This window comes from Serinus canaria, chromosome 2, assembly GCF_022539315.1.
Source record: "Serinus canaria isolate serCan28SL12 chromosome 2, serCan2020, whole genome shotgun sequence".
In the NCBI taxonomy this organism is placed as follows: domain Eukaryota; kingdom Metazoa; phylum Chordata; class Aves; order Passeriformes; family Fringillidae; genus Serinus; species Serinus canaria.
The window spans coordinates 101,091,065-101,115,422 of NC_066315.1; the positions used below are offsets into that span (position 1 = coordinate 101,091,065).

The 24,358-nt window shown below is 37.7% G+C and overlaps 1 protein-coding gene across 6 annotated transcripts in view; it reads right to left on the reverse strand.

The window, feature by feature from the left end:
* PTPRM (protein tyrosine phosphatase receptor type M) overlaps nucleotides 1-24,358 on the reverse strand; it is a 443,671-nt gene that overhangs the window by 32,824 nt on the left and 386,489 nt on the right. For all 6 annotated transcript variants that reach the window (XM_050971530.1, XM_050971533.1, XM_050971531.1 and 3 more), the window contains 3 exons: nucleotides 23,998-24,074; nucleotides 21,206-21,242; nucleotides 2,719-2,816 (listed from right to left, as the gene is read on the reverse strand). In XM_050971530.1, the coding sequence (XP_050827487.1) occupies nucleotides 2,719-2,816; nucleotides 21,206-21,242; nucleotides 23,998-24,074 (212 nt within the window). The remainder of the gene's footprint in view (nucleotides 1-2,718; nucleotides 2,817-21,205; nucleotides 21,243-23,997; nucleotides 24,075-24,358) is intronic.

Below are 24,358 nucleotides of genomic sequence, written 5' to 3' on the forward strand. Positions count from 1 at the left end.
TTGTGATAAGACTTCCAGCAGATGGATTAGTGTAGCAGCTCAAGCTAGTTCTGAATTTCCACACAAGCAGTGTAAATGTGAGTGACTGGGTAACAGGCTACTAGATAAAGAGCTAAATGTCCCTCAGGCGGGTTCATTAAAGAGAGAAAACAATCAAAACACATTTCGGTGCCATTTAAATACCAGGTGCACAGCAGTCTGCAGGTGCCAGAAACACTGACAAGGGTCCCTCACTGGAACACACAAGAGCTTAAAGGGATGTGCAGTTCTGACAAGTGTGCCTCAGATAATGACAGATATTGGCAGATGTACCCGGACCCTGCTGGAGGGTAATGGGGGACTGAGTCATTTGCAGCAGGTGCCTGTATTAGGGACAGCCTCATGGTGATTCCTCCAGCAGCAATTAAAACAGTCCTGATGCATAATGCTCCAGGGCAAGAACCAAGTTCCTAACACTGATTTAATGACTATCCAGCCAGGACTGGAAAACAAATACAAATACGCCCCCTCAATGATTAATTCATGAAGGCCGTACACCGTGTGGCAAACATGTTAAATTTTGAAAATTCCTGTTTCCTGAAAATGCAAAAGAATTTTCCTTCTTGGCTTACCATAGGTCAACATGGTTTAAAAGTAAAAATAAGAAACCCCTTTAAATCTTACAGCAGTGATAGCAATAGAAATAGAAAACCTCAAGTTTGGGAAGGTTATAAAGGTTTGCCCTACAGGATTGCTACCAAAAGTCCATTAAAATCATTACTACTCAAGGTGGCACAGAGCTTGTGTTAGGGGTTGCAGGACAGATGGTGTGTTTGCAATTTTCCTCCTTGTTGCTGATGATTCCAGCTCTGGGAGTGGCACAAAAACACCAATGGAGGACTGAGTGCATTGCTCTGTGGCTCATACAATTTTATTTCCATTAAAAGCTCATTTCAATTTCTGCTCTCTGATTTCACCTATGCTGGCCTCCAGAGAAAGTGAGAACAAAGTCATTTCTACCACTGCCAGAAACAACAAAGCTGCAGATCTGTATCCCACTAGGACTCTTGCACCCTGAAGAAATCTCCATGGTGGCACAAAGCATTCCTTGCTGCTGTGGGAATGTGCTGTGCACCTAAATGCTGTGAGCAGAGACTGCCAGCACTGGCACCAAGACTGGTGTCTCCCTTGCTGACATCTGACAGTTCACTCTAATTGGCGCTTCCAAATACTGACTTTGGGAAAACAGCATGTGGTTTCATGCAGAATGCTGTTTTTGCTCTCAGGCTTGTTTATTCATACCCAGAAAACATCCCTTTTTAAGTTTTTCGCTTGGGCACTTACGAATGTGTATAAAGCTTTAACAAAGAGGTTTGCTGGAGTGCTTCCTATTCTTACAAATCCATCTGTTTTGAATTGATACGTGACCACCCAGCTATTTCTACCTTCTTTCTCACTCAAGGGACTGCATTTTTAAAGTGGCCCCCATGATCCCTCTTTGTCTCTGCAATTAGTCATACATGTGCTCCTGCAGCAGGTGTTAATTGCAGTCACAATCCCCATCTTTTTACATCTAAAAATAATACTGGCACCTGATCTGTAAGCAGGCTTGAGCACACAGATACCTATCTGCTAGGATTTGTATTATCAGTTCACAAAGGACATATGGAAGAACAAACTGAGATTGTAAAACTGGACTTGCTCAAAAGGACTTCAACTCACACCACATAAACAGCTCACTCCTAATGCAAATGCCACAGGGAGGAGGGGGTATCAGACACTCCACCAGTGTGAAATTAAAAACATCTCTTAAAACCATGCTGCTCAAACCAAGAAGTGTGCACTTGACTTCTTATTTCAACACTTTGATTTACAATAATTGCCGTAGCTCCCATAAAAGCAGTGGGATTTCTTTTCATATCAAATGAAAAGCTATATGCCAAATTCCTAAGCAAATTTTTTTGAAAAAAAAATCCCAGATGAGAACTAAGACAGCAGTGCACAGACAAAGCAGTAAATGAAAAGACTCACTTACTGACATTTGTGTGAAACACAGAAAAAGGTTCCATTCAATACCTGTTGAAAACAAAATTAGCCCTAATGACTAGAGTAGGAGGCCTGCTTTAGAAGTTACCAAGCAAAGAAAGAGAGTTACACAATATGAGTCAGGGAACTCAAGCTTTCCTTTACTACCCAGCTCATGAACATGACCTCCTGATCAACAAACAGTGCACAAATGCGTAAAACTAATTTTTTCTGTTTTGGTCCAGAAGGAAAACCCAAACAAGCCAGACCAATTTAGACAAATATACCAAGAAACAACTTCATAGTTTAACTACTCAGACATCTCTTTCAGAATGATGCTCCCCTAGCCTTCCTTAAAAACCAGAAAAAGATCATTCCATACTTGTTCTGCAACAAATATACTGACTTTCTTAAGAGAAATGGTATATCTGAGATATGTACAAACATATGACACATCCCCTCTTTTTCCATCTTTGCAGACTCTGCTGTACAGAATGCAGCTTAATCAGTTACATTTTCATTATGCTAGTGGTAACAAAGCCAAGCATCCAAGGCATGTTTAAAAATAATTGATAATGAACCTCTCAGCACAGGCAGTCATACATATTTTATGTGCTATACTTAGTATGTAAGAACCTTGTTGGTCTGTTATTTAATTTTGAAAAGCAAACACCTTAGATGTCTTTCATCTTTTTAAGTACAAAAACCACTTACCCTTCCCACTTCTACGAGATTAGTAACCATGATTATGCTCGCTGTGTTTTCATGCCATACCATCCTCCAGAAGTCATATATTGTCTCCTGCATTGGTCCTGAAACAATAAATCAAATGAAAGGTTACTATCTGAAAGTCTCATGATTGGAAACTTGTCTCTGGGGAACTTTGTGAAACTGTGACTGTCCACATATATTTGTATCACTATCATCATATTTTTCATTTAGGGTCGGTCAATTTCTTTTCTGTCATCCTACCTATCTGCATTTAAGTATTTTTCTCCTGAAATAGTGTTCTGAAAGCAAGTTAGTTCTCCAGCACTTAGGTATTTATCTCCATAATACCCAGAAGTGGAATTATAAAAAATGGATAACATCACTCTTTCTTTTAGCAATTGGATGATAACCTAGGGAAGGTGTATTTGGAATGAAATGAGCCTCAGTGGAGTATGCGGCCTTTCCTGGTTTCTAATATTTTTCTTAGTGTACACTATTCATCAAATTAGTCCAGCTCCTAAACTGTAGCTCCTGAAGTGAGACAGAAATTATAGGTTTTTTTGCTGCAGTGTATCACTTTGGAAAACAGTGGGGAAAGCAGCAAAGAAACCTGATGTGCCATGGCAGCAGGTCTTCTGCAGTGCCTTCCCCAACCTGTGTGCTTCTCTCTATGAACATACAGGACTTCCTTCAGCATCATGCTGAAGCTGGGTACCAGCTCACAGGAAATGCTACAAAAATGCAAAATGTTGAGAAAAAACCACATCTCTTTGTGTGCACCTGGTCCTGCCTGTTTGTAGCCTACACATTTTTCCCGTGGTGCTTGGTGTGCCACCACAATTTTAAACCAGTGCTTTAAAATCACTGAGCCAGTAAGAGTAAACAATATAAACTATAAGCTTAACATCCATACTGAATCCATTACTGAACTGTCACATTGCAGTAAACAATTAGGGGCTTATTTAGAAGAATGACTTAAGTCTAAGCTAATTGGAGAACAAATGGATAATGTATTGCCCTAATGTTCCTTTGGTAAAAGAAGCCAACACTATTCAAGCACTACCAAACCATATATTGTCAGATTTGGGCAGTTTGGCACCCATGTTGTGTATTTTGATCTCCCTCTGAAAAGAAAATATTCACTCTGAAATCAAGCATTTAGTAGAAAATATAGTAATATATTATTACTATATTGTCACAGCAGAGGGCTTGGACCAGATGGTATTTGAAGATCCCTTCCATCCCAAACCACTCTGTGACTTTGTGACTCTGACATTATAGGCAAGCCAAAACCAACTCACTAGGCAAATAACATCACAGTTATGACATAACTTAGATCTGAAATTTAAAAAAAGGGTAATAGACTAAAACTCTTGAATTTTTAAAAAACTGTATTTATTTACAGCAATTCCAAATTACAATTTTTCCACCCATAATTGGCACAGATCACTTAAAGAAGCTATGTATTCCCTCCTCATTTTATCTGTCTTTAAAAATTATGCATATATTATGAGTTTCATAGGTCTCCTTATAGTTTTTGTTTCCTTATAGGTTTCCTTGAATTGCTTTCATTGTTCATGGAACAGGAGAAAAAGCCATTTAAAACAACAGGAAACAATGACTGTTAGAACACAAGAAATGTCAGAAGGTCTTAAGAGTAGAATTAACAGCAGAAACTAAAGCTACAGTTTCTGAAATTACTAAATTCAAGCTGATATTGTAGATGACTGAAATGAACACCTTCCTTTTCTTTAAATTAACAGCACAGAACAGGTGATACTTTAGTGAGATTTTATTCTGAATTTCAACAATACTTTAATCGCTCTCCATCATATGGAAATTTGCAGCAAGCATTTCACTTCTACCTAAGTGTCCTGGATATGTGATACAGTCATGGTCCCAGTGCAATTTTGAATGTCACAGTAATATGATTAGTATATATTCCAGTGGAAGTTCAGCCTGTTTGTGTTTCAATATTCTAGGATTCAATGTATCTTTCTTTTGCAATTAAAATGAGGACAGCTCTGGAAAGGTTTTGTGCCGGCCTCTCCTACTGATTATAAGGAATCAGAGTATTCCACTCACTCTAGGAAAATACTTTCTCTGTATAGCTCCTTCTTTCTTCTCAAATCTGAAACAAATATTCAGCTCAATCACTGCTGCTATTATTTTCAAGAAGCATAGCTAAAAGTAGGATTAGGGAAAGGTGGTTTTCCACAGAGTAGTGTCCTGGAAAAAGCCTGCAAGTTCATGACACATTATTAACATTACGCTTGATCAAGGACAAAAAAATAACAACATTATTGCTTCAAGAATCCTGATTTAATGGAGAAAATCTAGATGGCTCCCTTGCGTTCTGTCTTCACAGGACTGTGTGATGCTTCAGTAAATTTAATCTGAGCATATTTTTGGTAATGCTGCAGGAAAGGTACATGGTCTACACATCTACATAGGTCTCGTCCCCTTGCAAGAAGGCAGAATCTTTGAGAAACTGTGGGGCAATGTAGCAAGTTTCTTTATATATTAATTCATTTTCTTTCCCACAGATTCACTTGAGATACAAGACAGTTGGGCCCTACATTGTAACAGTCATTTCTTTTTGACAGCTCTGGGATAACCTGCAAGAATTTAATCCTGATTTCTTTTTCCCTACAGACTGCATAATTTGTGCTGTGATTTAAAGATTCCTACATTTCACATCCAGGAATCACAAATTACAACTGGGAAGAGATCCTAAACACTAATTTATTCCTGTAGATTTTGAATTTGCCATTCTTCAAAAAGAAAAAAAGACAATAAATTATAAGAAAAAGAAATCTTTAGGGAAAGTAATGGTTTTTTGCAGGCAGAGAAAGAGCTGAGCTACAAGTTTTTCAACCTTGATTCCAAGTGTACTTCTAGAGGAAATGTCCTATTCTGCAGTACAGAGTATGCTCTTGTCAATCTTACTATCCAAATAAGACAACCACAATTGAAAGTGCTTGACAGGATTTCCTGCTTTCCCTTCATATTCTCATATGTTTTCTTGCTTTTTGGGTCCAATTCTTACATGTAGACTCCAAACTTCTTTCACGTTCAAGACACTGCAAAAAACCCCACCCCAAAACCTACCTTAAAGTCTCAGAAAGCAATTCTTCTATATCTCATTTGTCTTTGCTTCTTGACATTTTAAAAAGTATTTTCTGACATATTAATAAATTATTACTTGTCTCCAGCAAGAATTAAAAAGCATGAGAGGCTAGGTATGGTCGGGGGATGTATTGTCCTGAAGAACTAAAGAATTTGATTTCAGAGACTTGTGGTAGGAGGAGAAAGAGACTATAACTGTTCTAAGCATCAGCCTAACAGATGTGTGCACAATAGGCAGAAAGGTTTTTCCCAGCAGCTGCCCCCTTGCAGAAGGAGAAGGTCTGAAGAGAAGGTACTGTGCTACTCGACAGAAAGCCTGCGGCACACCCCATTAGCTCCACAATACAGTACTTGGTATCAAAGATCTCTGCTGTGAAAAAAAAGAGATCACCAACACACTGCAAACAGAAGATGAAAAGCAAAGGAAGATAAGAAAAGGAAATCAACCCTCCAAACCCCTAGCTAATTAAATGCATTGAAAAACTGAACAGAAACGATTGGTTGTGTATATTACAACCACTGGTTCTACTACCAGAAGTAGTTAGTTGCTGCTTTGGGAACAAAAACATATTAGGAAATGGAACATCACACAGCTTTCATGAAGGGTTTAGACTCTTTAAAGCTGCTTTTGTAACCAGTTTTCTAGTTCCTCTATTTCTGCTTCCTATTGTGAAATGCACTTCTGAAAACTGGTATTGCTGCTGGGGTATGAGATCAATTTGAATATGATGAACTAGCTCAGAATATAGGAAAAAGTGTTCAGGTGTAGGGAATAAAGCAAGCACACGAAGAAAACAAATAAAGCCTGAATCCTGACGCATACAGAGCACTTACTCACACAGGACTTTTAAATCTGTGGGTTATTTTTCAATTTCTAGAAAAGCAAGCAGCTTATACAAGGAACAAATAACTTCTAAAATATTTTTCTAGCACAGAATGTCAAATGCACAAGCTAACATTTGGTCCACCTGAGATCAAGTTCAGTGATAGATATTAAAGCCAGAAATGTGCCGAAAATGAACAGACAGCCTTAAGCTCCAAAGGCTCCCCAGGGACAGCGCATGGGCAGTGGGTGCCATAAATATGTGCTAATACAGGCAGGGGACTGACAAGATGCAAGACTTCCACCTGCAGCTGTTGAATTCCATCTTGAAAAGAGAGCAGAAACACCCCTTCCAGTGAGTAGCCACAAACACACTGCATGAGGAGGTGATTATAAAATGGTCCCTTCACCTACTGGTTACTGCGGTTTCTGGTAGCAACGATAACTGCCCCCACTTTTTATGAAGTAAAACCTGCTGCTTGCTGCTGTGACTGCAGCTGGACTACTGAAAGACACTTAGCTAATACACCTACTTAGAGGGAGCTGCACTTTAGCCCTCATTCTTTTACTATGTATGTTCCCTTCAAAATGAACTTGAGATACACTGAGTGTTTTCCTACTAAGAGATATGGCTGCACAGCAACAACAATAACAACAAAAGCCCAAAAGCAATGATTCCCTTTGCAACTACAGTGTCAAAAACTCCCAAACCCATTATGTAGCAGAAATTGTCTAAAATACACCCCAAAGCATAAAACCAGAGAGGAATAAAATATTGGGAGAGGAGACTACAAGGTAGTAGATAAAAAATTTCAAGAACTCTTGTTTTCCTAATAAACCCCCCTTTTGGGACAGATATTGGGATAGCTGTTAGTACGATAATTTATTTCACAGGAGGAAAAAAATTTGAAATTTGTACTGCCAGTGTTATTTGCTATTTTAACCATGCTATAATTTGGAGGTAAATATGCCTCCAGAAAAAGGTATGTAAAAACTGCAGCTAATTGTTACTTTACACTATAAATGTCACTGACTGCAGGCAAGGGAACATCTCCCGCAAACAGAATATATTTTTCTCCTACTCAATAAGGCAATTTGCCCAAAATTTTGCCAAAAGGAGTTTGCAGGTGCATCATTTGTGACCAAGTTTTCACGATTGTTCAGTTCTGTTAGCCTCCCAATTGCCTCCTGGGAAGCTCATCACTGGCCAGCAGCTCTGCAAATCTGGACACCTCCTTAGGTCACCAGGTGTAGGCTAAGGAGTGTTAAGATGGAATCCTACTTTTTCAGAAACTAACCTGTCTTCATCTTTCTATCTAAAATAGTCAGCTTACTACAGAGTAAAGGTACAGATCCCAGCTGTGCTGACTTAGCCAACCTGCAAGACAAACTGCTGGTTCAGTATTTTTAATAATTCCATGACCACACAGCCATACAGCTGTTGCTGTATCATCTTCATCTTCCCAAATTGGCTGGTTTCTGGAGTGGAAGGTAATTTGAAGATCTGCTCAATTGCTGATAATGTGATTTGTCAGGGGCAGTCCTCCACCATGTGCTTGTTGAATACTTATGGTATAGCATGTGTTGAACTTTCACTCATGCTTCCAGGAACTCTTAAGGATTTAATGCCTCTGTGAAGTCCAGAACAAAACTGTGCTAAAACTTCAAAAACTCAGGCAAAGATTATGCAGTCTTTTCTCAAAATAGGTGTAGACATTTGTTTTCTATTGTAACACATACACTTAACTTTAAAGGTTTACACAAGAGCATTTTCATAGGCACAGTATGTGTGTTCCTATTATACGAACAATTTTGATATCTGAGATGAAGCTGAAGTCAAGCTATCACTACACCATATGGGGTAGTGATACTACCCCATATCAAAATGCATAAAGATCAGTCTTTTGTGTTTCTAGGTCTCAAGAAAATAATGATGAAAGAGAATCAGGTCGCATAACCTGGAAGTCTTCTAAATGCTTTAATGAAGTCCTCCGAAGTCTGTTCCAGAAACTAAAAGAGCGTTGAAGGTAAAAGGTACCCCAGTGCCATCCACCTGTTCACTTTTACTGAAGTCTCCTCCAGGCCTCTCACTCTAAGAATTGCACACTAAAAAGCAACAGCTGTTTGTACTGGCAAAACCTGGCCACTAATGCTTTGATGTTATTTATTGATTGCTAGTTTCTAGTTGTCATACACATTTTATGCACTAAAGAAACTCAATGAAATAAATAAACCCCCTGTAATGAGCTGAAAAAACCCCATGTTTTTGCTTTTATCCCTTTATTTAATTTGAATTCATATTTAATTCCAATGTTGAGTTGTGATGACATTTGAAAAGCACTTTCTAACTTTAGCCTTATAAGTATTAATTATTACATAATATTCAACAGGACTATATTGTAATTATACAGCTGTGCTGGATTTCCTGATAAAATCTTCCTTACAAATGTCTCTTGCATTGGAAAATATATAAACAAACAAAGTTGTGAATGGTTTACCAATGAGGCTGGCTCCCTATAGGTGTGTTAGACTAGCAAAGATGCCTGAGGCTTTGGTTATTCCCATGGAAAAATCTTCTGCACCTCTCTTAGACCTCATTTTAACAATTCTTTCATTGTAGTAGATTCAGAGATTGCACAGAGAGAAGCCAACTGCTTGCAGAAGCAGTAATGGCCTCATCCTCAGCTGAGAAAATATACCAATTTGTAAGCAAAAAGTTCAACTAGAACTTAATTCACTCTTGGGGTCTCTAGTTGGTCAGAGTGACCCCGAGAAAAGGTAAAAAGTCTCTTCCCAGCCAGGCAGTTGAAGAAGGAGTCAGAGCTCTTCATTTCTCGGTCTCAAGGCTGTTTATTGTATCTTATCTATAAAATTCTTTCTCCTGTCCTGCCGAGGTCCTCTCAGCAAGACAGTCCGAGGCACTCTGCCTGACCCCGGGTGGTGTTATGTCTTTATACTAAAAACTACGTATACAATGTTTACAACTACTTTCTAATACCTATCACCTATGTTAGTGAGCTTCTACTCTAAACCAATCTAAAACTGCCTTCATCACAACAGAAGATGGAGGCCAAGAAGAAGAAGAAATGCTGGACATGCCCAGACTCCTCCATCTTGCCCCCTGAACCCCCATTTTAAAAACCCCAAAAAATCTACTTTTCACCCTGTGATAAATTCACTATCATTTTACTTAAACTTTCGTGGCTTGTAATCCTTCATATAAAGGTTGGTAATTGTTTTTCCCAAGGGCTAAATCAAAGGCACAGGGGTCTTGGGCTCTGTGCCAAGGTCTTTGAGCCCCCTGACAGGGTCTCGTGTCCTCCAGGGCAGCCAGAGGAATTTCCTGGATTGCCACAATTCACAAGCAAATAGAATTGTTTGTTTTCTTCTAACACTAGTTTTAACCCAGGCTTCAGAACACACCATGCATATCAGATATATCTGACTTGCAGCCAGTCTGCCAGCTCTTCTTTTGGCCTTTTGCAATGATAGCACCTCATAATGCTTACCCCCAAAACACCAGTATGCAACAACACTGCTCAACAGTAAGTCACCTCAGCTATACTCAAATGGGTTAATCAGGACTGAGATACAAATTTAAAATGTGCTTTCCATTATTTCCTTACTTAGATGGATTGTCAATAAGAAACGGATCCAACTGAATCCAGTTAGCTTGACATTTCTGGAAAATGCTGCTTATATAGCAAGCTGAAATGCTTTGTTGGGACAAATCCTGCCTAGTGCAGCTACTGGCAACGTAGAGGCTTTCTACTGTATCCTTTGCTCTGGAAAAACACAGTTTTCTCTCATTACCAGCCAAGGGACAGCACAGTGAATAGTAATTGGCTGATTTTCAAGCACAAACTGAATCCTACCTGCTTTGAGCTAGCCAGTCAGCCAGCCCTGCTGCCTGCGCACTGCTATATGTGAAAATTGGCTTTCAGAAAATGAAATGTTCAAAGTGCTTTCAAGTCCCATTAGCTTTCAACAAGGCTTAGATTACTAAGTGACTGTGGAGCATGTGGAAATTTTATGTATAACTCCCAAGAGACTGACCAGTGCTTTGTCTGGCTTCCTATACCACCTACTCCTATACTTAAGGAGTCAGCACTAGACCTCTTACAGAAGAAGAATAGGAGAAGATTGACCTGTAAATTCTCCATCTCTTTCCAAAAATAAAAAGAAAACAAAACCAATGCTATTTACAATGTACAGTAGTGGTGAGCCAGAGTCCCACTGTTTTATGAAATAATGCAAGTGTTTCACAAATAGCTAAAATAAAAAAACCCTCCATTCTGAATTCCCAGTTTAATATAGAAATACTTAAAAATATTATACTTTGAGCAATGATAAAACTGATTACTCCAGAGATTTTTTTCCTTTAAAATTGCTCATTTCATAAAACTAGATAATTGGTTTGAAAAGGCATATTTTCAAAATGTATGTATATTCACATACACATCAGCTGTTGGCTAGAGCTGGATCATTTCTCTTGTTGGCATTTCCTCTGCTCCTATTCGGCAACGATTCTGTGGCTAGTCAGATGGAGAAATGTGGTATTTATTCTCTGAAATATCATATGGCATTTTCTTTATTGATACAGATCTAACTGGGCTGGAACAGTGTCCATCTCAATGCATTATTTTGTCTGCATTATGGTACTATCTAGAAATCCCAGTCTGGGACTGGAGCTGCACTGAGCAGAAGTGCCTTACATACAAAATGCCCATGAATACACAAAGGTGATCATGCCCCTCACAGTCACAAGAAGCCAAACACACCTTCATAGACAACAGAAGTAAGGTAGGTTTGAAAGATCTGAACAATACAATACACAGCAACCACAAGATGACAGCTTCTACCATTCCTGAATCATCTTACCTGTTCCTGCTCCATGTTAGTATTTCCACCATTTTCAGAAACAAGTCATTGCTGAACTTATTTTAAAGGCTGTGCCCACACTTTATTTGTGCACTCTTGATAGGTGCTATTTAAGACATTTTTATATCACTGCAGCTAATGCTGCCAGCGAAGTTTCCATCTAATAAAGTGTTACACACTTATTGATTGACATTTCACCACAGTTAGATTTCCAATACTAGCTCAGTTTGTTCTATTTGAACAAAATCAAATGAAAATGTCATATGGTTTTCCAAAGAATAAATAGCACATTTCCACAACACCTTTTGACTACTCACATAAGTACTGCTGCAGTAACAGAGGAACTGGCAGTAACAGAAATTGTCCAGATTTAAACAGCTAGCCTGAGATGAGACAAAGCTGAATGCAATAAAAGCAGTGTACATAGAACTACTGTCCATATATGCACCTTTATGCTACTCAAAAGAGCTGCTTTTTCTGATCTTAACTGCAGGAAACTAAAAAAAAAACCCAAACCTCTACATCAAAACAGTGTTGTAGTTGAATGTTGTTCATCCAGTCTAACTGGAGAACTCATTCTTTCACATAATTTGCTTGCCCCACAGCAGAGATGTTAAATGGTCTGTTCCTCTCATTAACATTTTCTCAGACTACGTAAATCTAGTATCTTCCAAATTCTAAATTACATGTAGCACTCCTGGGGATTAGCAATTCCCTAGTGAGGGCAATGTGGGATACCTGAGTAATGCCAGAGCCTTGAATCTTTACCTTGCAGCTTTTAAGACAGCACTGCTAGACAGTGGATTGCAGAGAGTGTGCTTCAGGTTTTTCTTCTACAAAACAGGAATAATGTAATGTTCCAAGAATAATACCTTTGAATAATGTAATTGTGCCTAGAGGCCTTGATGTATTTTCCAACAGAGTGTACTGGCTACAGAGAAGTAAGTCTCATGGTTATACATGGACCTTCTTTCACCCTATGTACTACAGATATTTTAATTGCTGAATTCTAGTCAAGCACATGAGAAGAATGATGGGTGACTCATTTGGGAACAGGTATGAATACATCAGATGGGACAGCAGTGAGAGCTATTGGCTCTCTGCTTGAGGTCACAGCTCTGACTGAAGGGTTATTCCAGGAGGCTCCAGACCATGGCTCAAACCTGAGCTGTCTTTGTGAGAGCAGTCCAACAGAAAGTTTCACTTGCTGAATCAGTGTTTCCCACCAAGAAAGCTGTTTATGTTTCTAATTTGTGCTTCCTTCTTAATAAGCATGATTTGCATCACGGAAATATGAATACCTATTAATCACTCATTCTAAATAGCTCATCTGAGCTTGGAAAGACTAACACATACAGATTTTTTTTTTTTTTGTAAAAAATATGCTGCATCTAACATTTCCAAAACAAAAATCTTAAGTAATTGACTTGTTGGACTGGGCTCTTCATATCAACTTGTAATGCAGAATCAATTTTGATGATGGATGAAAAGTTTAGGATCATTTTATCCCCTTCAGTAGAAGGTTCCTTAGGGAATGGACAAAAGAACCTAATTAGTCTTTTGCATTTCTACTTTCTATTTTCATGTTGAGTCAATCATAAGCATCAGACTGTAATAAAATCATCACTATTCTCTAGCTCAAAAATATGAGTTCATTTTGGCTAAATATGAGTTCATTTTGGCTACTTGTTTCTTTTATTTTTCCCCAAGGACCTTATTGTGAAGGAATGTTGCTCATGCCTGTGAGTAAGATACTCAAATGCTGTATTTTTTAATCTTGTACTGGGAGTTTAGGTGCATTAACATGAACACTTTACCTGGATGAACAAACAAGATAATTTAGCCTACATTAAAGTATAAGTAAAAATGCTTGGAAAAACCTTCTTTCACAGTTTATTGTCCTGATAAGTCTCTCATGAGTGAGATGTATCACTCACAATGTATTTTTATATTTAAGGGTAGAGAACACTTAGGACACTTATTTCTTCCTCAGAGAAATAGTCAGTATCAAACAACTATTAGTTAAATCAAGATATGTATGAAAGTAATTAAAAACAGATGTTATTTGATATTTTAAAATGATATTTTTCTTTTCAAAGTCAAGACAATTATGATTAAAAATCAAATTTGTGTAACCAAAAACTCAGCACTATTATTTGTTCTTATTTTTGGGGACCACCTGGTTATTTTCACCACTTTGAGTAGGAAAGGGCAATGTTAATGTTTTAATTCTGCTTTTCCATTATATTTTATGGCAGACTGCAGCATTTGATGTACACTGTAAACAAGGAATACCATTCTAACATGTCAAGTATATTTGTGCTCAGCACAGACACGATACGTGAACATGCTTGCAACAGAATGAGATTTAGAAACAGCAGAGGGAATCTCCAGTCTACATCTGAATATGCAGCTGCACGGAAGAATACAGATGGACAGAGAAAGAAATCAATTTGATAAGCCTGTATCTTTTTTTGTTTTCAAAGGCAGTGCTTCAAAATCACCTGGACTATCATGTACACAGTTGGCCACATCAATATAGAGATATCAGTTGCCACCAGAGGATTTAAAAGAGAGAAAAGATAACAGACTTCGAAGATTTGGATATGGTTACAAGACAAAAAACCAAATCAAAACAGAAACAATAAACCAAAAAAAACCACAAAAAACCCCTCAACTCTCCAAAAAACCCTAAACCACCCAAAACCCTCAAAAAACAAACAAAAAAAAAACCCACTCCAGTTTATTTGCTTCTTGATACATTTTTTTCTGAAATACATTTTGTTTCTTAAATTTGCCACACTACTTTTTTTTTAATCTAGGAGATGAGATGACCAAAAGCCTTCTTCCTCCAGACTGCTGAAGACCATCTGGTAAATAAACTTCACAGAAAAAAGATGCCCTAACTATGTGATTTTTCTGAAAAACTACATTTCTTGGCCTGTTTTTCGCTTTAGCACCAGGCTTCACTGATTACAGGTGTGTTAACAAGACTCTGTCTAGCACTTCTGGGTGCTAGGTACTCCCCCCACTAAGCCAAATTTATGACAGATTTTTTGTCAAAGATGGAAAACTTCTTATGACACATCAGCTTTTCATAATTTGCCTTCCTCTGAAGTACAGACATGCAGATGAATTTGTACAGCTGATGCTGTATATATCTTCCTTGAACAAAAAATGGATTCTAGTGCAAAATACAGCCAGTCAGTCAGAGCAACACTAATAGATGGTCACCTTTTAATGTTATTTTCTGAAAGTCTTTGGTTCACAAGGACAGTGTGCTCAGATCTTGAGTTTCAGAAAGATGACGATTTCCCTGTTTGCAGAATGTGTTTTAAGTTACATATTTTTTATGAGGACAAATATACTGCTTTTCACACAATCTTCTGTTTTCTACATTACAACCAAGAAACATTTTCCTTTTGCCTTATTTGCCCCTAATTATTTACTGAAGACTCTCATTTCTCTTACTTCTTTATTCTGATATGCAAAGATCTGTTGTAACTTTTCTAGTCTAGTTTTCCCAACACAGAAATCAAACCAAGATCTTGTCTTTGAGACAGGGATCTATATATGCTCTGAAGACCTTTATGTCTGATTTACTGCAGCTCAGTCTGTGTAGGGAAGAGGACAAGAAAGAATTGCTTTTTCTTCCTCTGTGGCTTTGACAATGGACTACAGAAAAATCAACATTTTCTCAACTGGTTTCACAAGCCTCATTGACAAGCAAGTGAAAGAAAAGCCTGCATGGAATTTTGGAATTTATTTTGGCAAATAAATAGTAAATAATTATTTATATAATATCTAAAGCTTTTTTGTACTTTCAAAGAACATCCAGAGGTATATGAAAGGTGGGCATGTATTATATGCAAAATGTAGACACATATGTGAAAAATGCAAATGCCTTCACCTAGCAATGAACTTTTCAACAGTTTTCTAACACTGCTCCTATTTCACTTGGTCTGTACACAAAGATCCAGGGAAATGAAACACTGCAACAAAGTCTAAGTCAACTTTGTATCAGAAAACCATGCTAGCTCTGCATTTACAGCCTTCCACCTGAATGGGGTGTCTCATTCCCTGCACAAACGAAACTACCACATAGCTGATTATGACAAAGACAGAAATCATGAAAATGGTGAAAGACAGCTCTCTGACAGTTATCACTAAATCTTCATATTACAAATGAAGAGGCAGAGAGAAACTCTGATATTCTCATGCACCACAAAGTGGTAACTTGTAAAAAGCATTGACTTTGATGGTTACTAGATTTTAGTACACACTGTTTCTTTTTGTCCTCAACACCAGTAAAAGTACAAATTTTTAACAGATACTCAAACATAATTGTAATCATGAGTCTTTGGTGGGTAATGGTAGCAAGTGAGCTAAGGTGGATTTACCATATGGCTTCACAATATCCCCTGTAGATGTCACTTTCATGTATAAAGGATCTACTACTTCTGTACATGTTTAATAGGGGCAAAAAGTAACTTTTTCATTTGATACCACTACTGCAAAACAAGTGTACTTGGTTCTATAAAGCCTCACCTTTCCAAAGGGGGGCTGAGAATGGGCTCATATCTCTGACTAAAGACAGATGGCTTCAACCACCTTTCTAATGTTTTGAAGATTAAGAAGTAAAGAACAGCAGCAAAACCAGTTGAATCTCCAAGATTAATATAGGTACATAGAATTCAATCACTTAGTATATATATCACGAAAACAGCCTGGCTATTTTCAGCCCCACATCCTGCAAAAAAATGACAGCATCTATGAAACTGAAAAATTGTGGACAACCATTTTGCCTTGCTGTTATTTAATTCTCCCTGAAGTAATTTCACATGTTATTATTTATCTGAAGGATAGAACCATAGAAGAAAAAGTGAAAAAGTTTCTTTGTAAAGAGAAGTGTGGAGCTTCCACACTGCTGTAGTTGTGACAACTTTTTGCGACATAAAAACAAAAAATCATGCCAAGGAAGTTAAGAGTATTGTTATTTAATGCACTATTTCTGCTTCAGATGCCTAAAAGGGAAGTTTCAGTTTGAAAGAAAATGTGGTTTTGTTTCTGAAAACCCTTATTAAAATGTTCACACAGCACACAGAGTTGTGTGTGGAAGAAAGACAAGTATTTTGCAGAAAAGAGAAGGAATATGAAAGGGGTTATTAGAGAGGCAACGTTAAGCTGTTGGTAGTGAAGACTGTAAACATTTTCCTTGTAAATATTTATTTTCAAAAGTTTCTAACTTATACCTAAAACGTCTTCCAGACTGAAACTTGGCTTGATGTCTGTCTCCGTAATAAGCAATACAGAAAGCAATTTTGCATCTGCTTTACAACTGGATACAGAGGGAAAAAAAAAGAGGCTGAAAGGCTACACTGTGACATTGTATCTGAAATTGCTTTATTTTCCATAGTAACTTTTTACAGCCATTAGGATATGCTCTGAAGTGTTTCCACAGAACACCTCAGATCCACCTGCTCTGCACGCTGCAGAAAGCAGAGACAATCTGAACTGTTGGGAGCATTCAAAAGTCTGAGATGCACAAAAGAACATACTTTATATAGAAAGACATGCAGCCTGCATGTGAGATATCTGCTGTTTCACACGACTGACCAGCTTGAAAACCTGCCCTGGTGGAAATGGCCATGAGCGATGCTGTAGAACTGTGCTAACATTCATTTGTCACTCATCATTTACAGCTGCTGGTGCTGGGAAGGAGGAAGCATCCAAAACCCTTGACAGAAACTCACTAAAAAAAGCTACAACACAGCTCAGTAAACTACCTGAGCTTCAGGAGACACAGAACAAATAAGTACAAAGCCAATTATTTTTTTCCTGCTCAGTAATCAAGGTGAACATGCTAGATCAAAAGTCATACAACAGTCAGAATATCCAGCACTGTGTGTAAGAATAAGCACTGTACAGATATTCAACCTAATGGTCTCAGGGAAGGACCAGGTTAGAATTCATTGATTACCTAACTCCTGTAAAAAAATAACTCTTAGCTGCCAGTAAATTGAGCAGATCATACAAGAGCTCAATATTCCCCTATACAAAGAAGAATTATATCTATGGGAACAAGGGATATATAAAGCAAAATAATGAGTTTTAAATTGCACCAGCCTGCTGGTTCTGCATGACCCAATATGCTGGCTTTTGACGAGGGATTCTTTTTAATCATGGTGACTCAGGTGCAGATCCCATCTGTTGATGCCAATTACAGCAGATCACCAAAAGTCTTTATTAGCTGTAAATTCAGTGTACCACTCACATTATACTTATTACATAAAGGAAAATTGATATTAATTTAGTAATTGAAATTGCACCCTCTGAATGTATTACTCTTAAAAGCTGAAGTAAAATAATTTTTGATATTTAGTTGAGAAAGCCTCCATTAAGAAATTCTTTTAAAAAACACTTCCATCCCTAATTCAAGGTAGCAGCAGGATGCTGTGAATGCCAAGGTGGAAAGCTACAAGTCTGCATGTCAGACTCTGGTTAGTATGGAAGACAGCAACACTTCAATAAACAGGTGATTAGGCAACTCCCAGCTCTGTTAAAAGCAGATTGGTAGTCTATTACAAACTGATTAAATTTGCCACTTCTTCACTTCAAACAATTATATTTGCTCATTAACACTTGATATGTTGAATGCAGCTTAAGACCATAGGAAAATTAAATATCAATCATTCTAACTCCTCAGAGATTTAAAACTGACTCACATAATGATATTTTCCTTCAAAGAACAATAGGCATGTGCACCTGTGAAAGCTGCCGTGGAGGAGAAAAGGGAAGATGAGAAAAGTTATTTAAAGATTGATGAGAAGTAGATATCAAGGGAATTAAACATGCAGCTTAACTATTGTGCTGCACTGATGTGTTCTTACATACCTGATGAGAGTGTGTTGTAAAACAGAGCATGAACATCGCTGGCCACAGTGCAACCTGTGGCACATGACATGCTTGTTACTAAGGCTGACCGAGAATAAAATCATAAAGTATCCTGGCACCTACAAGGATCATCAAATCCAGCTCCTGGCCCTGCATACATCAGCCCAAGAATCCCATCATGTGCCTGAGAGTGTTTTTTTTGGTATTTGCATTGCCCAAATGCTCCTTGAACTCTGGCCAAGCTTGGTGCTGTGACTATTTCCCTGGAACATACAGGAGCATAGTCTGACATGTGAAACAAATATGTTTCTTTCATAGTTAATGTTGAGTCCTAAGGAGGTCTGGAGATTATTCCCAGTTACTTTATCACCTTTACAAAACACAGAGACGGCATCTTACTGGAAGTGTGCTTTGTCAGGAACCTGGATACTGGGGAGTAACACTAACTACTCTTTAAACAACTGCATCTACCAGGATGTGGCAGAGAACCATGAAAAGCAGAAGAGTATTTTTAATCCTATTGTGATGATGAAATAGAGGAGGGAAAATAAACTTTCTCATGATTCTTCATCAGGTCACAAACAGAACCAGACAGAACACACAAACTTATGAGATCAGTGTTCTTCATTTCTACGAACTAGAGGTACAAACCTGCTTTCCAACCGACTTTGAAAAGTAAAAAGATGTAAACAACAAAAACATCACGGCCAGATAATTTTGAGCTTGCTGTAAATTGCATGCTTACATTCGAATTAATTTTACATTCTTCAGAGAATCTGTTTATTACTCATTACACCATGGGAGGAAGGGGTTAGGCATCCCCATGTGCACTTAGCTGCACCTACACTGAAGAAATTGATGTTACCCACCCCCGAAATTGACAGCTGCAATAGATGCATCTTGGAAGAACATTAGTTTCTACTTCTCTTATTCTCTTTCTTGACTAGGTACTTCTTGACACCATATGAGGAAGAAACATGAGACTTGCTGGTGGATCTGGTAAACAGACCTTAAGCACATTATTCATATACAATTACATACTTGGTTTTAAGTCCTGAAAGTGCAAAACTTCAAGCTTGGTGTTTGCTATTCAAGTATTATGATGATTGTGTTAAAAACGATGATAAATTACAATAAACATTGTGATAAAACAGTATTTAAACTTTAGGTGGGGGCCTATGAGAAAGATATCTGGGAGATCTTCTGGTTAACTTCCTGATGAAAACTTAATGCAAACTACAAGTTAAAGGCCAACTGTTTATCTTTTTATTCTAGGCTTCAATTAAAAATGAAGAATAATAACATTGTTAGGTAAATGTTAAATGGAACAAACCATTTCTTCTTTGAAGAGGAGGGTGTAAAAGTCCAAAATTAATATATCAAATGCTGCATTTCTGTTCCTGTCTTCCTATCTGGCTGAAACCATGCTGGTGGCTTGTCTGTAGATACTATGTGCTAAGGAACATGGTGGGTGGCCAGCAGAAAGGGAAGATGAAGCACATTTACAAGGCTCATATCCAGAGATCACAAAATCTGAAAGTATAAAACTCTGGTCTAGGAGTGTAATGCTGACACTAGTGAAATGGTTCTGGAAATACCATCTGTGCCCTGCCCCACTGTAATCTGACATGAAGCAACACCACATTTGAGACTGTGGAGAGCTGACGTACAGCAAGGTATAGACACAAAACCTCCCACTGGTTTAAGTGGGGACTGGAGACAGGAGACTCTGGGAAACTGAAGAAACAAATCACTGCAAGATGCCTTATTTGACATGACCAACATTTTATTTGCTTTGATAAAAAACCATTAAAATGTTTGTGAGCTCTAAATCCAACACATGTTAAAATTATTCTGAGCATATTAAACTCAGTATTCCAACTGGATCCCTTAAAAGGTTGAAATAACATCTGTGGGTGGACCTCAGCTTTCTCAGATCCATGAGCAGATGCAGTAAGCTCTGTCACAGACTACCTATTACAAAAGAGAGTCCCTCCAATCAGTGGAGGAGCAATCAAATATTTACACATGCTATCAAAGCATAGGCAGGAGATTGGCATATTGTTCAATATTATGACTAAGTAGTCACAGAAGACTCATTCTTCCCATTTGTTCCAGCTCTGAACTTGACCAAAAAAATAAATAAGGACTGCATCAGAATGCAAGAATTATGTCTTTGAAGACAAGTACAAATTGAAAATTAATTTGCGTGTTGATAAAAGAATAGGCTCTTTTTCTTGAGCAAGCTCTTGAGCAAGCATTTAAAACTGCTTGCTGTAAAACTGTCTCTGTAGAACCTCGTGATGAATTCTCCTGCCAGTGTTTAGATGTCTTTTGCTCCTCTACCAAAAGCTGCTAGCTGAAGAGTTTTGTATTTTAAAGACCTGGAGTCTAGTTACCATTGAACAGTTAAGAGAACATATATTTTCATGACACTGTTGTCTCCCTGAACAGGAACAAAACATTTCACCATGACTCATTTCTTTTCTCATGAGTAACAAAATGCTGAGTAACATCTTTGAAAAAGGATGCATTTAGCTTTTTTGCTCAAAACCTGTTTTAACACAAAAGTAAAGGACTGCTCACTTGAAATACCTGAAAATTTGGTAGTAATTCAGTTTTCTTGTTTCTACTTAAGTGATTGAGCCAACTCTACCCTGGATATTGACTGTGGCAAGAATTCATTTTAGAGAGAATAAACTGCAATCCAAGTACCAAAACCTCTTAGCCCACATAACTGGAAGGAAAGGGAAGGAAACTTACCTTGTGTAGCAATGTAGTGATTTGGTCTATGATAACCCTAGAATAAATTGAAAGGAAAAAAAAAAATCAGCAATTTGCACCTTGGTTATGTTCCTATGAGTGAAACTTCATTTAGGATAGTATTCAGCAAATGTCACAACAATACAAATAATGTATTAGATGCAGAAGTTCTTTTCAGTTGGGGAACGGCAAGTGAGAAGGGAAACAAAAGCAAATGTGTTTTCTACAAAATACTTAATTTGCAGCCTTGTACATTAGGGGCCAGAAGTAATATGTTCTTTCAGTCCCTTGTTGGCTCTGCTGAGAATGAACTGCTTGAAATCCTCTCTAGCAGTTAATGGCACCAGGTGCTCATCGAGTCTGAGATATTTCTTCACCTATTGCTCTTGATTACAAAGCCTATCCCTTTTTAAACAGTAAAAAAAAGTCAGATTTGCATTCAGCCTGGGGAAGGCAGGAGGGCGTGGTGTTCACTTTGACCATGGTGATTTGTTTATGTTTCATTTCTCAACAGTAAAAAGGATTATAAGTTCTTTGATTAAATCATTTGGTATGAACATACTTTTTCAAGAAGAACACAATACAACTCTGATGACAAGAGCAGCTTAATCACAAGTTGGCCAAGCAATACTGACCAATACTCTATGCATTCTTTGCAATATGGAAAATGTTGCCAAAATTTAATGATAGCATTTTTATAGTATTTGAATTTCTGATGTGATGGGAGTCATCAAATGTTTAGATCATGCACCAGTATGCTGATCAATCCAGTTGTAGGAGTGTAAATATTTGAATAATAATTATGATGCATTGTCAGTTATCAGCAGGAAGAACTTAAGGCTGTAGTACACATGCGATTGCAATTTCTTTGTGAAAGAGGAAGGGGAAATGCAGTGATACAAGGTGGGAAGAATCAAAACAACTGAAGTTACTTTAAATATTAGAGAAAGAATAACATGAGTTACAGAATTGATTTCTTTACATGACACAGAAGCAAAATTTGGAAGTCTGCGAACTGAAAATTGTTCAGAGAGCTACAGAGTGGGTTTTTTTTTCCTGCTATGTGTTACCTTACTTTTAGTGCCTGGGATCAAACACTTCCATATCCCAGTGAAAAAAAGCATGGGAATAAATACATCAGAACCATTGTGTCTGTGATGGCGCCATTCCCTTATTAATGTGTTATACTGACAGCATGACAACTGCAGTAATAGCTGCATGCAAGAGCAAAATTAAAGCTGCTTCTGTAGTAGAAAAACCAGTGTTTCCAATGGAAACCTGACTAGCAAGATTATAAACAAACATGCTGTGTTTTGTGGCAGAGTTGTCTTTGGAGGATGCCTGCAGTCCTCCAAGCTTTGCCATGAAGCCGTCTGCTGAGGCTAGAAAGGGCCACATTCTCTCCATCCTTTTGTACTCCATCAGCAAAAAAAAAAAAAAAAGAAAAGGAAAAAAAAAGTTTCTATGCAGATATCTATCAGCATTTTATATGAATCTTTATTTCTCATACCTCATAATATTTTAGAGTAAGATCTAAATCTGACACAAGAACATACTACTAGCCTAAAATGAGAACAATTGTGAATGCTGGAGGAAATGTGAAAGTGAATTTAGATCTAAGTCCCCAGTGTGATCTCTCTCTTTCCTTTCATGACAGATTACTCCCTTCAGAGATTAGTGTGGCATCTAACTAAACAGATTTCCATATGTGCCTTCACTACTTGGTGACTGTGCTATTCTTTCAAACAGCAAGGGACTGAGCAGAAATCTGAGCTTAGTCTAATGATTCTTGAATGTGCTTATAAACATCAGTAACAACAGATTTCTTCAGAAAGTTTCCTCAGACTTCGTATTGTCACAACTGAAGAACCTACTTTTCTTGTATAGCTAGTTCTTCCACATTCTGAGAAAAAAGTATCTGTTACATTCCTGTTTCATACTAGTAATTAAATTTGAACTGCAAAATCTGACACCATTTTCCAAAGATGTAACTGCTGAACAAGAAATCTTTAGCAGGCACAATTTACTATGAAGTAGCAATTGTTTTTACTTAGCCTAACATCCAGCACTCCATGTAAACAGTAAGATTACTAACTTTGCTATCCATAGACTTGTGGCTTTAGATAAATAGTATTGGCTTTTTAATGATTTTCAATTCTACTTTTGCACTCATTCTTTCAACCAGAAACACCTTGTCTCTTAAAGAATTTATTTTAATGTAAAACATTAAGTTAACATGATGCAGAATGAACAAAGAAGCCACTTTCAATAATTAAACAGCCTACATATTTAATGAAATGTCTTGCTTGCATTAGAAATACTGGTTAACAGCTGCAGAATATACTTTGAAGGCGACTTAAAAGTGCAGAGATGACAAGAGACTGCAAATCTCTGCATTAGGCATTACGGAGTTTTGTCACATTAATATGCAAACAGCTTTCTTTTAAATGTGGAATGATGCCAAGCTGTTGACAAAGTGAAAATAACATTTTGCTAGCCCATATAAGCAGCAGCAGGCAAAGTAGCCATACAGTGTTACTGGCAAGGTTTCAGTCTAGTGGCAGTTGGAGGAAATGACTAATTTCATTCCCTGACTGACAAACCTTTGAGGCTTTTCTCTTCCTTTAGTGCACACCTAGCTTCCAAAGATGGCACTCTCCAGTGCTAAACAGTGTTCGCAGCTGTTATTAGCTGTGGGATCTATTACAAATTATGAATAATGTGAGAATAATAAGAGTTCCCTCTTTGACTGAACACAACATTAGGCTTGTGGACTGCACCAGGATACGCACATCGATATAATTCCCATTGATGTAATCGGAACTTGTTTCTCCTTCAATAGGCTGCAATCTCACCCGAGAATGATCATCTGAAAAGGGAACAATGGACAGGAAAAAAAGTAATTAAAGACACATCCAGTAACTCAGGACTAATCAAAATATTCCTTTACAGTCAAACTAAAACCTTAGCAATTGCAAGTTCATGCTTATTTTGTTGGATGTGTAAAACTGTATCTACATTTAATTCTCATTTCAGTCATTCACAGGCTTTCCAAAACCCCTCTGGTTTTCAGTATGAATTTTTTAAATCTTATAATGCAAAACCCATCACAATTATCACTTTTGTCTTGACCCCCTGCTTTTGTCAACAAAA